Source organism: Gambusia affinis, linkage group LG07 (genome assembly GCF_019740435.1).
Source record: "Gambusia affinis linkage group LG07, SWU_Gaff_1.0, whole genome shotgun sequence".
NCBI lineage: Eukaryota > Metazoa > Chordata > Actinopteri > Cyprinodontiformes > Poeciliidae > Gambusia > Gambusia affinis.
The window spans coordinates 4,976,755-4,990,131 of record NC_057874.1 but is presented as its reverse complement, the minus strand read 5'-3'; the positions used below and the strand labels follow the sequence as shown (position 1 = coordinate 4,990,131).

General features: G+C 41.6%; 3 protein-coding genes across 4 annotated transcripts; 2 read left to right on the top strand and 1 right to left on the bottom strand.

Moving 5' to 3' along the window:
* Window positions 1-576: 576 nt before the first annotated feature.
* Window positions 577-4,389, bottom strand: LOC122833730 (PRA1 family protein 3-like). Its single transcript, XM_044121556.1, has 3 exons — window positions 4,188-4,389; window positions 2,718-2,932; window positions 577-1,921 (listed from the first exon to the last, which is right to left on the bottom strand). The coding sequence occupies exons 1-3, from the start codon at window positions 4,334-4,336 to the stop codon at window positions 1,785-1,787; spliced, it is 501 nt and encodes a 166-aa protein (XP_043977491.1). The 5' UTR covers window positions 4,337-4,389; the 3' UTR covers window positions 577-1,784.
* A 59-nt stretch (window positions 4,390-4,448) lies between these two features.
* trnt1 (tRNA nucleotidyl transferase, CCA-adding, 1) lies at window positions 4,449-11,513 on the top strand. Of its 2 annotated transcripts, none has more exons than XM_044121554.1 (8): window positions 4,449-4,629; window positions 4,760-4,883; window positions 6,154-6,347; window positions 8,404-8,542; window positions 8,629-8,755; window positions 8,849-9,042; window positions 9,688-9,941; window positions 10,613-11,513. In XM_044121554.1, the coding sequence occupies exons 2-8, from the start codon at window positions 4,760-4,762 to the stop codon at window positions 10,856-10,858; spliced, it is 1,278 nt and encodes a 425-aa protein (XP_043977489.1). In that variant the 5' UTR covers window positions 4,449-4,629; the 3' UTR covers window positions 10,859-11,513. The 2 variants fall into 2 exon arrangements, with proteins under 2 accessions (XP_043977489.1, XP_043977490.1); XM_044121555.1 differs by having other exon boundaries at window positions 4,459-4,537.
* A 591-nt stretch (window positions 11,514-12,104) lies between these two features.
* Window positions 12,105-13,200, top strand: LOC122833727 (vasopressin V2 receptor-like). The gene is made up of 2 exons (XM_044121553.1): window positions 12,105-12,778; window positions 12,874-13,200. Exons 1-2 carry the CDS (start codon window positions 12,241-12,243, stop codon window positions 13,119-13,121), a joined length of 786 nt encoding a protein of 261 aa, XP_043977488.1. The 5' UTR covers window positions 12,105-12,240; the 3' UTR covers window positions 13,122-13,200.
* The last annotated feature ends 177 nt before the right edge of the window (window positions 13,201-13,377 follow it).

Below are 13,377 nucleotides of genomic sequence, written 5' to 3'. Positions count from 1 at the left end.
ATGCTATAGTAAATGGATTACTCCTGGAACCCACAGTGTAAGAGGAACAAAGAATGGTGTGTTCTGTGTTTGTAAATGTGGACCAAGCTAGTTAGACTTCTAAAAAAAGAAGATAAATGCTACAAATTAACACTTATTTTTTGGGCTACACTCTTTTTCCACCATTATTCTCCAAGCGGATTCTTGTTATCCATTTCAAATGGAATGGAATAGAAAGAAAAACCCATCAGAACAAGTATGTTGTTCAAGTTTAGAGTTTTATTGACTGCAGATTAAACCACTCTGTCAAAGAACCTCCACACAGCTCTATAATCTACTGCAAGGTCACTGATTAAAATTTTGAACGAGTGGAAGGGAAAGTACATTTACCCCATCCATCACCCAGGAGACACGGCTCAGATAAAACACGGGAGAGTCAGGAGAACTCCTGACAGGCATCATGGCTTTCCTTTTCAACTTTTCCAGATGTAGACACTAGCAGTAAAGTATGTTGTCTAAACTTCAGTCTCTATTGAAAGGAACTTGTAAGTGCAAACCGGTGGAACCGACGACTCAATGAGACGAACTGAATGCAGATTTATATTTTTATGTTCTTTATTTATGAAGCAGACAGTTTTAAGACCACATGAACGTGTTAAAGCAGATCTTGGAGAGAAAAATAAGAAAAGATCTTGTTCATTTTCTTAAAAATAGCTCCATCCCTATCACCTTTATAGCGTATTAAAGGACACTGTTGAGTTTTCTTTTAGTAACCTTAGTTACAAACAGCATCAAAACCAAAGAACACAGCAGGAAAAGTCGAGGTCTGGTCAAATGCTCTAGATGCAAACAAGAAGGTCCTTTGGTTAGATGGGACCAAAACTAAACATTTCGGCCAGCATGCAAGAGAATATGTGTTACAGACAATCACAACAGTAACTCTGAATGCGCCATGATGAAATATGGTTATGGGAATATTATGCTGGCACAAAGTCCAAACCTAAATCGAACTGATAATCTGGAAGTCTCCATCCAATCTGGTTGAATTTAAGATATTTGGACAATTATGTCCAAAACTTTTCATCTCTGTATATCTAAAGCTGACAGAGACACACCTTAAAAGAGTTGAGGTTGATTTAGAAAGTGTGGTGAGCAATTCTTTTGTTAAACCTTTCTAGATCACTTGTCATTATTGTTTTCTTCTAGTGGCACTTCACCTCTCAGACCCTTGTTGAACAATAATTCAATATCAAAACGTGATCATTTTAGAACATGTGAGTGGAATTCCTCCAATTTGCCAACAAATCTTCACATTTAAAAAGGAAAGTCTTTGAAAAAGGCAGAGGGATCAAAAATAAACCAAAATATCATCTCATAAAGTGAGGCATTTTAGTGTTCTGCGTTGATTCAATTGCTAATGATAGAATTTAAAAGGAATATGTGTAAGACGAGATATCAAGCCTTTACGTCATGAATAAATCTTAAGCTAGTATTTTCTAAAAGTGTTTCAAAAGAATTGCAACACATTGTAACGTCAAGACAGGTCAGCCTCAAGCACCGACATGTACAGATTAAAGTAGATTTATTAACCAAGAAGCCTGTAGCTGTGGTGCACACAACAGATTTAGTGCAGGACAGAGAGACGCTCCTCAGAGCCGTGGAAAACATTCATTAGCAAAGTTTGTCAGTTACAGTCGGTTCCTTAATATCAAGAGAGAAACCTTACAAAGGTTAATAAGCACAGAGGAAGCATTTTTGTTTTGTCTGGGGGAAAAGAAATGCGTTTTTCAATCATTCTGTCTCCTTCAGTTGTTCGTTTCCATTTGTTTCCCGCGAGCCCTTAGCAAAAAGCCCATCGGTGTTCCCTTCAGCTCCTGAGCTTCTTTAATGCACGCCACCTTGTTCACATTGCGGTTGCAAAGGGAAGCATGTGAAACAGTCACTGTAGAGGGAAAGGCAAATGCTAATGTTTGCAATTTAGCAAAAATATAATTCATTAATCATTTATAATCAATTTAAACCTGGTCTAATTCAAGATACTGTATGTAACTTTTGTAATTTTATTTGATTTTTTTTTTTAGAAATTTGTTGAAACAGATAATCTAAGTAAAAATTTAGTTCCTCTACCTTTTCCCATTGCTAACTAAAAACAACCAATCAGAGCCCAGAGGCATATCGCAATTTTTTGTCATGCTGCTCATCCACTTAGACTTAGACTTAGACAGACTTTATTGTCATTTTGTATGCACAGGGGTGTATACATAACGAAATTTCGTTGCATACGGCTCAGGACAATGTTTTGAGGTTCCAATGAGGTTACTCAGAATAAATAAAATACAATATAAAATATAAATAAATATAAATATTAAATATAAAGTGCAGGAATGACAGTAAAATAGAAGTTATTTAGCTATGTACATGAAGTGGAGACCAGTTTTAGAGTGCAGTCCAGTTAAGAGTTCAGCAGTCTGATGGCAAGTGGGAAAAAAGCTGTTTCTGAACCTGGAGAAACAGCATTAGCCATTAGCACATTTAGCAGTGAGTACATGAAGATGATAGACAGCACTAAGTAACGCCTCTTGGCTCTGACTGGTTGTTTTTGGAGGGGATTTTATTTTTTTTTTCAGATTATGTGTCTCATCACATATTGTCACCAAATGGAGACAGTTTTAACAAATATGTTAAAAAAACAAACAAACCCCTACTTTATAAAGACAAAGACAACACAGTGAACTTACCGGCCAGGGATATAGCGGTTGCTGACGAAAATGTCCTGACACTTACAAACGCTTTAGCCACAAAGTGAACGACTATAATGTCGATTATCAAAAACGTTAAGGGACTCCATCTCTTCAAGCCGACAAGAGGTGGCAGTTCTCTGACATAAGCTGAGAGCAGAAAAACGGCCAACATTACGGCGGTGCCGGTGCCCACTCCCACCGGGTCCTTGAACCTGCGGGACAACACAGAGGCACGTGAGCGAAGTTTAAAAATGCCGCGGTGTTCATGAAACCTCGGTGTTTTATTCCTAAATAAACTTGCTGTGCCTAGTGGTTAGATGATTTATCTACAGCAACATGACTCCTACGGTGCGCCTGGGAAGAAGTATTGCTCTAACATTTTCACATTTTGTCACATAACAATCACAAACAATCTCTTCTAGTCATATCCGTATTTCTGTCCCTTGCAGAGGAAAAGCATCCTCACAGCAAGACGCTGCTGCCTCAAAGTGTCACCATGGGGATGGTGTGTTCAAGGCATGTACCGGAGTTTTTATGAAGTTATGAGAAAATTGAGACATTTGTAGTGGGCTGGCGGCGTATAAATGAACTGAGTTGAATTGTAAACAGTTTTGTTTTTCTTTTTCTTCCCGCATGTCCTGTCCAAGCAGTGTAACAAGCAGAACTGTGTCTGAGTGCCAAAAAGGAGTTGAACAGTTTTACTTTCACAAGTGGAGCATAATGGTATTTGCTGTGCTTCACTTAATATAAATATAGCCTATAAAAAAAGAAATAAAAACACTTTATCAGAATTTGCTTTGCCTTTATTTTAGTAGACTTTCTGATTGTACAGGAATGTATTTTCATATTACAGCGTAAGACTTTGGAAACTTTATTTAGAATGTTTTACTCTTTTTTTTTTTTTTACTTTTTAGAAGGTCAAGGCCATGTGTTCATAAAACATTTCAAAGGTTTAGAAATTATTTATGAAATATTCACATCTAAAAAAAAACAGAAAATAATTTTAACAGTAGCATCAATACTTTATAGGCCCATTGAATGTACTTAACACTTTTCATATTTTTTTATGTAAACATTTTTAAAGACCACAGCTACCTGGTTCTTTGTGTTGAAATAAGAACCCAAAAAGATAAAAGTGACAAAATGCAAAAGCTTTCCAGCGGTATGAATGCAATTTTGTTTGTTGCTATTAGACCAAAGACCAGTTCTTCAAGCTTAAGGATTTCATTGGAACTAAGTAATGACCTCTCTTTCTGGTTTAATTTGTTTCCTCGTTTAACTTTGTCCATCAAAACCAGCTGTGAAAAACCATCCCCCTATTATTTATTTAATTATTTTAATTATTTATTTAACAGAAAAAGTAGGTTCAATTCTGCTTTACAAACGACAGGATAACAAACTTTATTAATATAAATTTTCTTTAAAAAAAATATTACAAACAATAAAACGATGTACGACATTTCTTACCCTGCAATGATGTAAACAGCAGTACTGAGAACCAGATAATTAGTCTGGTAATAAAGTAGGTTGCTGATTAGTCTGTAGTGAAAGTCGGCGCTATCAGTCGGTATTTTCCAGCCGGGGAATAACTCTCCCCATTGTCTGAACGGCGGCATCCTGGAGCTTATTTCTTAACAGATTGCACAGACAGCAGCGCTTGAAACTTTAGAAGATGACAAATCTCGCGAGAGACCTTTTAAACCCCGCCTTACGTGACCGAAAAACTCTCACGCCATTGGTCGGTGAGCGCACGTTTTCTAAAACTCTTCCGGCATCGCTTCATGAGGAGAGCAGAGATGACAGAAAGATAATTTTCGGTGAAAACTGTGTTGTTGGTTTATAAAGTGTGCCGGTTTTTTTCCTATTTTCCATAAGCGGATGATGCTGACATGTTCTGACAGTGAACCAGGTGCTTTGAGACCGTTATTTATACCGCAGTGAAGTGTCCTCCAATGACATGTTAGCCAGCTAGCTCCTCATTTACTGCAAGCGAACCCAAGCTGAGGGACCTGACTTGTTCTCTCTCTGTCTCTGTGTAGATGTGGAGCAGATTTGTCAGACCTGCTGTGATAAGTCATAGTGTATGGAGGAGTCTGTTCACCATGCGGCTGGAGACTAGCGAGTTCAAGTCTCTCTTCACTGATGGGCTGAATGGAATAGCAGGTGAATACACACGATTTGATAGGGAAAAAAACTCAGATACAGAGTGGATTCAGTTCAATTCACAAGTCTGCCAATGATATGATGCGATATTATGTGCTCATCTAACACAATCATTTACATATTTATCGGTTTACAGAAGTTTAATATTTTTGTTCAAGTATGACTGACAACTTTATGTTAATTCTGGTCAGGGGCGCCATATTGGGAGAAACGTTATGACAATTCTAATGGCCCCTGATCAACAGGGGGCCCTCCGCAATTTATTTATATATTTTTTGTTCATAGAAATAAAAAAAAAAAGGGGCCCTGTCAATTACAAAATTAATCGTATTGTATTTTCAAAGATTGTTTTAGCAGTAAAAATTTAATGTTCCCACTCCCAGACCAAAAAACACACATCCATATTTGCCCTGAACCCCCCCTGGATCAATCAAATTTTTTGTCAGGGGGCCCAAGATTCCTGGTGGCACCCCTGCTTCTGGTGTCAGGCATTTACATTTAAATAAGCATTTTTTCCAAATTAATAAAAATCGTATCACCTGAAGGTCTATCATGATAACATGTTGCTGGACAATAAATTGCTCCAGAAATTAATGTGATTATTATTAATAATTATGCAAGTTCACGCTCTGATTTAAACATTCACCCTTTTTTCTAGGGTGAAAAAAGGGTTTCACCCTAGTCAGCTGTTTAGTCTACTTATGTATAAATCTTGGTATAAATAAAGCTTTGCTGCATTTGTGCATTTTCTTTTTACCTAAAGAAACCTAAAACTCAGGACACTTTATCGATGATTGTAAGATATTTTGTTACTCTGTCCTCCACTGACCTCAAGCTTTGTGATTTAGTAAAAGCAAAAATACTTCTGTGCGCTTTATCTTTGGCAATAGGTTCAAAACAGGTCTGTAGTCTAACCTGTTGTGCAAGTTGTGTTTGTTTTTAAAAATGTGAAAAAAAGAAAGACATGGAGCAGATTTTTATTTTAGTTTATTGTAATTTGGAAAGGAATGCTCTAAACCTTTCATTTATATTCAAGAGCGCCAACTATTGTGCAGCTATGCAAGTCTGCATATTGTTCAGTGTTTTTTAAGAAAATTTTATTTGAATATTGAAGGTTTTTTTTGACCTTATAAGATCTGACAATGTTGATTATACAAAATAAAAAAAAGAAATAAATTTTAAAAAATCGGTATCGGCCAAAATCGGAATCGGTACATCGCTACTATTTGAGAATCTGACTTGTAAATAAATCAGAATCCCGTTTCTCCAGAGCTGTTTGAGAAGCACCAGTATGAGCTGCGGATCGCCGGCGGCGCTGTGCGGGATCTGCTGTCCGGGAAACGGCCTGAAGACGTGGACTTTGCCACCACAGCCACTCCGGAGGAGATGAAGCGCATGTTTCAAGATGCTGGGATCAGGTTGATCAACAATAAAGGAGAGAAGCACGGCACCATTACCGCACGGGTAAGACGCCGAACAGTTTTAATAGCAACAAATACAGAAAATATGCTTTTTAGTGATTATTTGAAAAGCTGTCTTCATATCAGCTCTTTTTCTTTAACCTAAAGTGTTAGATTAAGTATCATAGTCCATCCATTTCATTCATTCTATCCATTTTCTAACACCCATGTCCCTGCTGGGGTCAGGAGGGTTGCTGGTGTCTATCTCCAGCTACGTTCCGGGCGAGAGGCAGGGTAATTTTCTTGATACTTAAAGGTAAATGGTGTTAAAATTGGCGAAAGTTTGTTAAAGCAATATTTTCATAACTAAACCGTCATCTGGCATAAAAGAGAACTTGTTACCGAAGCTGGATTCTAATGAAATCCCTCTGCTACCGGAGCTGCGTGCATCAGTTTCGTTTCTGTCTCCAGAGGTAGCCGGGTGAATAATTACTGCTTGTTTGGGCAGGAGATCAGAAAAGCTGGAAGTGTCTGCAGACGAGAGGATCAGCAGGAATGTTGCACAGCCTGATGTCGTTGGACCAAAGACATCAGGCTGTGAAACAGTTTTCTTCAACTTATTGGACACTGACGTCTTGCCTTCTGTCTCTTTAAAAACAAATGCACAATCTGTTTTATTGTTTAGTGCTACAGAAACCCCCAATCGCCCATAATCCGTGGTTCTGTATATGTTTTTTAAGATGAGTGTTTTTGAGGAATAAAACTCTTGGCAGCTTCATTACATAGCTATTAAAGTAAGACTTGTAGTTGTTGGCTTGTGCACTTTGCCTCAAGCTGTAGTTTTAAGAAAAGCCAAAAGTAGGGTGAAGAAAAATGCACTTAATGAATTGTTTTACAAACACTTGGCCATGAATGATTAAATAACCAGTTTGATGAATCGAAATTGTAACCATGTGAGCTGTTGGCGCTTCCTCACAACCAGTCTGATCAGTCAAAAAGTACTTAGTAGATCTGAAGTTTTAAACACTGTCTTTTTTATTGACGTTTTTTTTTCCTTTAATACATACAGTTTGTGAATACAAAGAAGTGTATCTAGTTAAAGTGTATCTAACACATACATAAAATACAGAAAAAATAATCCCTCCAAAGCAATAGATCTGAAGTTTAAAGGGATATTTATTATAGCGGTTCTGTTAGAATTAATTTAGTTCTGAACGTCCTATTAAAGATGTTAAACATCCTGGGCAGCCTCTCTACTTTCTCTCTCGCTCTTTTTCTCCCTTTCTCTCTCTCTCCCTCTCTTCTATTTTTTTTAAACTGACTCCAGATACAGTCAAGGGGAGAAATGAGGAGATGTACTGGTGGAATAAAACCTGGGAGTAATCAGCAGTTGGATCATTGCTGATGCAGCTTCATTTCTTTCACTGCCGTTTATGACGGTTGGTTTCATCTCACCTTTCAGCTGCAGGCAGCGTCCTGGCTGAGCAGCAGCATTGAAGCCTCTAACAGAGTGTGTGTGGTGCCTCGCATTCCTTATGAAAGTTGATTCTCCTCCTCCTGTCCAAGCGGCAGATTAGCGAATCACATGGAGCATCAGTTTGAAGTTATGGGACAGCTGAAGTGAATGCAATCAGGTTCTGGCGAACGAAGTGAACTAATGCTTACTTTATAGTCCAGCTTTGAGCTCACTGAAAAGTTTGTTGCAACATAAAATAAAATCCGGATATGATGAGATTTGAGAATGAGTTTTGTTTGCTGCGGCCTGGTGGTGGGACGGAGAGTGAAAAAAGAAAGGGCAGCTAAAGGTGACGGCCTTTTGGGGTGCACTGACCACGGAGGAGAGAGGAGACGTCAGCGTCTTATTCAGCCGTTGGAGCAACAAGCCCTTTATACTTGGGAGCGGTTACATATGAGCCGTTTTGGAGGAATTGGAGTCTATGTTTGGGATTCAAGACGCTCCAATGACACACAACGTTTCATGAACCCTGCGATGCCATGAGGACACAAACTTTTGAAATGCACCACTTAATATATTGAGATATTATCTGAGATCCAGTTTGTTTTGTTTTTTTCATTTAATTATTGAAATAAATAAAGTTTGTAACCTTTGTCCTCCTCAGTTGCACAATGAGAACTTTGAGGTGACCACACTGCGAGTGGACGTTGAGACGGACGGCCGGCATGCGGAGGTGGAGTTCACCACCGACTGGCAGAAAGACGCCGAGCGCAGAGACCTCACCATCAACTCCATGTTTCTGGGTAACTCCACTCCCGAACCAAAAGGAACTTCACTGATGAACAGCGATCGTGTTTTAATCCCAAGCGGTCCACTGTGCGCCTGGCAGGGCTCGATGGAACGCTGTACGACTATTTCAAAGGCTACGAAGACCTCCAGAACCACAAAGTCCGCTTCGTCGGCAGCGCTGAGCAGAGGATACAAGAAGATTACCTGAGAATACTGAGGTATTTCAGGTAGGCAGCCTCACTTGTGGAAACCGGAAGTGGTGTGTGGTTATTTCTAAACAAGTGGTCCAGTTGCGTCACGGTGTTGTTGTTTCGTCCCAGGTTTTACGGCAGGGTGGCTTTGAAGGCCGACGAGCACGAGCCCGAGACTCTGACTGCCATCAGGGAAAACGGCCGAGGGCTGGCAGCCATATCAGGAGAAAGAATCTGGGTGGAGTTAAAGAAGATGGTGGTGGGGAACCATGCTGCTCATCTGCTGGAGCTCCTCTACCACCTGGACTTAGCTCAGTACATCGGTGAGAGACGTTAGACTTTGGAAAATACTAACATAAGAGCAGATTTTAATTCAGGCATTTTTAAAATATATGAAGTCCGAGCTAAAATAGTTTATTCAATCTAAACACGCATAACAATAGTTGTTGCCATCAACACTCCGAGTGCGATCAATGAGATTCAGAATGAAGCGAAGTAGAAACAATTCATAAGTGTTGCACAAATCAAAGAGATGTAGGCTGAAGCTGTTCAGCTGATACATGCCTAAAAAATGGAGCCAGGGAGTAAATGAGTTTAGTTTTAAATTCAACTCTTGGATTTTTAGGTCTGGTTTTTATTTATTTATTTTATTATTATTTACCCCTTCACTTTAAAACAGGGGTGCCCAAAGTGGGTCCTGGAGGGTCGGCATCCTGCACATTTTAGTTTTCTCCCTGGTGGTAGTAACAACCTTTTCAGCATGTCAATATTCTTCTTAGGCCTTCTAACGAGCCGTCATTTGATCCAGGGATTAAACCAGGGAGAGAACTAAAACATGCAGGATCCCGGGGCCCTCCAGGACCCACTTTGGGGACCCTTGCTTTAAAACCTTCACAGAAATGTGTGTAGTTCTCCTCCTGGAGTTTCTGTTCATTCCAGTTCTGCTCGTCTCCCCGCTACGCCCCAAGGTTTGCCTCCAGATGGCAACGTTGACGAGATGAAGCGCGTGTGGCGGAACGCCAGCGCCCACTCTCCCAAACCCATGACGGTCCTGGCGGCCCTGTTCCACCGCCCGGACGACGTGGACAGGACGGACCTGCGGCTGAAGGTGTCCAGGGAGGAGAAGACGCTGGCTCTGTTCCTGGTCAAGCACAGGCGGACGCTCCGCAAGAGCGACGAAGAGCCAGACGACCTCCGACCTTTCACTGACTTTATTATTGATGTGAGTCTGCAGGAACAACCTGATGATGATTTCTGCCTGCGTACCAAACCAATTTTACGGTTACATTCCCATTTTCTTGTACATTTTCGACCATTTTTATGTGATGATTGCAGCCTTTCAGCGCCTTCAAAGGCTGATTCTGTGATTCAGCCTCTAAACACTCTAGCTTGTAAAACATTTAAAGTACATTTAGTCCAATCTTTTCTTTCTTCTGCTGAGTGGCAGGGTTTAACTGCCAGAGCTCTAAAATAAATTCAGAAGCAGTTCCTCGTCCATACGAGAAACTTTCTCATTATAAGACTCAAAACTCCCTGGCACAAATATTGGCACTCCTAACATTACCTTTTAAAATAAAGGGAAGTGAAGCAGCTTGTTTTTTTAAACTCTTCTTTTTCACTTTTTAAGTTGATCAAAGTTTGTAGAAAGTTTGACACGTGTGATTTTAAATCTGTCAGAACATATTTGTCAAGTTAAAGACGATCAGATATCGGCCAAAAGATGAATATTGGATTATAGCGGCCCTCGTGTAAAATCTCTGATAAAAAGCACATCAATAGAACCAACTTGCTTTCACAAGTTTGAACCATTTGAATCTGGTTTTTCTTAAAAAAAAATTTTTTATATATATCCATTGTAAATAAGTCATATCTGTAATATCTCGCACTGCCCAGAGCCGGGAGCCGGACTCTCAGAGCAAAGTGTGTGAGCTGCTGAAGTATCAGGGCGAGGTGAAGCTGCTGACGGAGCTCCAGAGGTGGTCGGTGCCTCGCTTCCCCGTCAGCGGCCACGACCTGAGGAAGATGGGCATCACATCGGGGAAGGAGATCGGCACCAGCCTGCAGGAGCTCCGTGACATCTGGAAGAAAAGTCGATACCAGATGGATAAAGACGAACTGCTGAGTCATGTGAAGCTTTGAATAAAACAGGAAGTGGTCGCCATGGTGATTTAAATAGCCGCGCCCAAGTGTTGTTTAAGTGGTTCTCTTTATTTTAGACAAAAGGGGGGGAAAAAAACCTCAAAGGGTTTTTCTGTGACTTTTTTACTGCACTGCAGCCAGATCTGGTTAGAGTATCAGGCATGTTGTGAATAAGGACACTACAAAAGGAAGACATGCGTATGCACTTATTACCGTTTGGCTACTTTTTCCCATTTTCATTTTGATTAAAATCTGCAGAGGCGGCACTTTGGACAGGTGTATTTGGCTTTGCAGCTGTCTGCTTTGAAGTTTTTCTTTTTTTAAAAGAAAAAAAAAAGGCTGATGCTTAAACCCTTTTTTTTGCCAAAACGTAGCAGCACGGGTTTTTGCCAGTGGAATAAAATGCTACATCCAGTGCCTTGTACAAGTCTTCACACCCCTTGAAATTGTTCATATTTTGTCATGTTGGAACCACAAACTCCAGTCGATCTGTACAGGATTTCATGTTATAGGATGACAAAATAATGGCTTGTTTTAGAGTGGAAGGAAACTCCACTTTGCTGCTTCTAGTTTTCAAAACTACTTAACTAGAAATCAACATGTAAATGCTGTACTCTTGTTGGTTATTAAAATAAGGATGTTATTATAAGAATAACCCAAAGGTTTTTGACTTTTCGTTTTGTTTGCCAGCATGTTTCCATCACAACTTGTGAGACTCATCCTTTTGGCCAGTAACGTAAATAGTGTGAATCGAGGCCTGTTGAAAGTCAATCCAACAGGCCAAACAAAATGTATTGCCGCTTAAAATCTTAACAGCCCAACAAATATTGCTTCTAATAAATCATTTTCAAAAACTTAATACTGAAATATGGATGGGGTGATGACTGTAATTGGGAGGTTTATTCACAACAGGGTGAATTTACAAGGTCTGTTCATTCTTTAAAAAATTACATTTAAAATAAGACCTGAAAATGAATTGGATTCATTTTTAAAAGAGGACTGAAGATGCGTGTTGAGCATTTTATTTTATCGTTCTTCTATTTCCAAAGAGTGATACTTTTAAATGTTTTCTTTCCATTTTCTCTCTACCTTCTTTGGTTGGAAACAGCTCCTGCGTTCTGTGAGGTCGCTCCTCCCTCCTGCCCAGATGAGATATAAAACCATCTGCTCTCCCCTCTCCGCTCCCCAGTTCACTTGAACCAGCTTCCTAGTTATTGAAGAAACGGTCTGCAATCTCCTGCGGCCATCTTTTGACTTTTTAAAAAGCTGGATGAGTTTCACTCCGCCTGCTTTGTGTTTGTAATATTCAAACGTCTCTCCACCTGCGTCGGCTGCGTAATGGTGCGGGGCCCCTCTGGCCGCCGTTCGTCGGAGTGACCGGCATGGCTTGGTCCAGCGCGAACACCAGCAACGCCAGTTCGGAGCCCGTCCCGTCCGGGGACGAGCCCCGCGACGAGCGGCTGGCTCGCCTGGAGATAGCTCTGCTGTCCATCATCTTCGTCGCCGCGGGGCTCCTGAACTCCGGGCTCCTGCTGGTGCTGTGGAAGCGGCGGAAGCAGCTCTCCAGGATGCGCGTCTTCGTCTTGCACCTGTGCGTCGCCGACCTGGTGGTCGCGTTCTTCCAAGTGTGCCCGCAGCTCATGTGGGACATCACGGACAGATTCGTCGGGCCGGACATCCTGTGTCGCCTGGTGAAGTACCTGCAGGTGGTCGGGATGTTCGCCTCCACCTACATGATCGTGGTGATGACCGTCGACCGCCACCAGGCCATCTGCAACCCCATGGTGACTTTCCAGCGGAGGAGGGCGCGCTGGAACTGCCCAGTGTGCGCCGCCTGGTGCGTCTCCTTCGTCGGCAGCCTCCCGCAGGTCTTCATCTTCTCCCGGGTCGAGGTCGCTCCGGGGGTCTACGACTGCTGGGGTCAGTTCGTCGTGCCGTGGGGTCTGAGGGCCTACGTGACCTGGACCACTCTGGTGATATTCGTCCTGCCGATTCTCATCGTAATCGTGTGCCAGGTGCGCATCTGCCGCGCCGTGCACGCCAACCTCCACCTGAAGACGCACCACCACGCCGGGGCTGCGGGGGAGGCGGCGAGCAGGCGGCTGTTCTCCCGGGCCAGCTGCGCAGTGGGGTTGTCGAAGGCGCGGGTGAAGACTGTGAAGATGACCGTGGTGATCGTGCTGGCCTACGTCGTCTGCTGGACGCCGTTCTTCACCGTGCAGCTCTGGTCCGTCTGGGACGCCGAGGCGCCCACCCAGTGTAAGAGATTTACTGAGCCCATAATAAGGTCTAATGGACTCTCTCACATTTCCTCTCTTCAAATTCCCAAACCTAAATGTATTTTTTTTTATAGAATAAACCTACAGAAAGTATTGCGTAAAGTAAAACAGGGGCGTCCAAAAGGCACTTCAGCTCCAGACTACGATTCAAAAACAGCGCAAGTTTGGTTTTAAATGAAGTCTGTTTACTAAACTTGGCTAAATACAGGAAGCATTTCCAAAGATGGTGACCTATAGCTC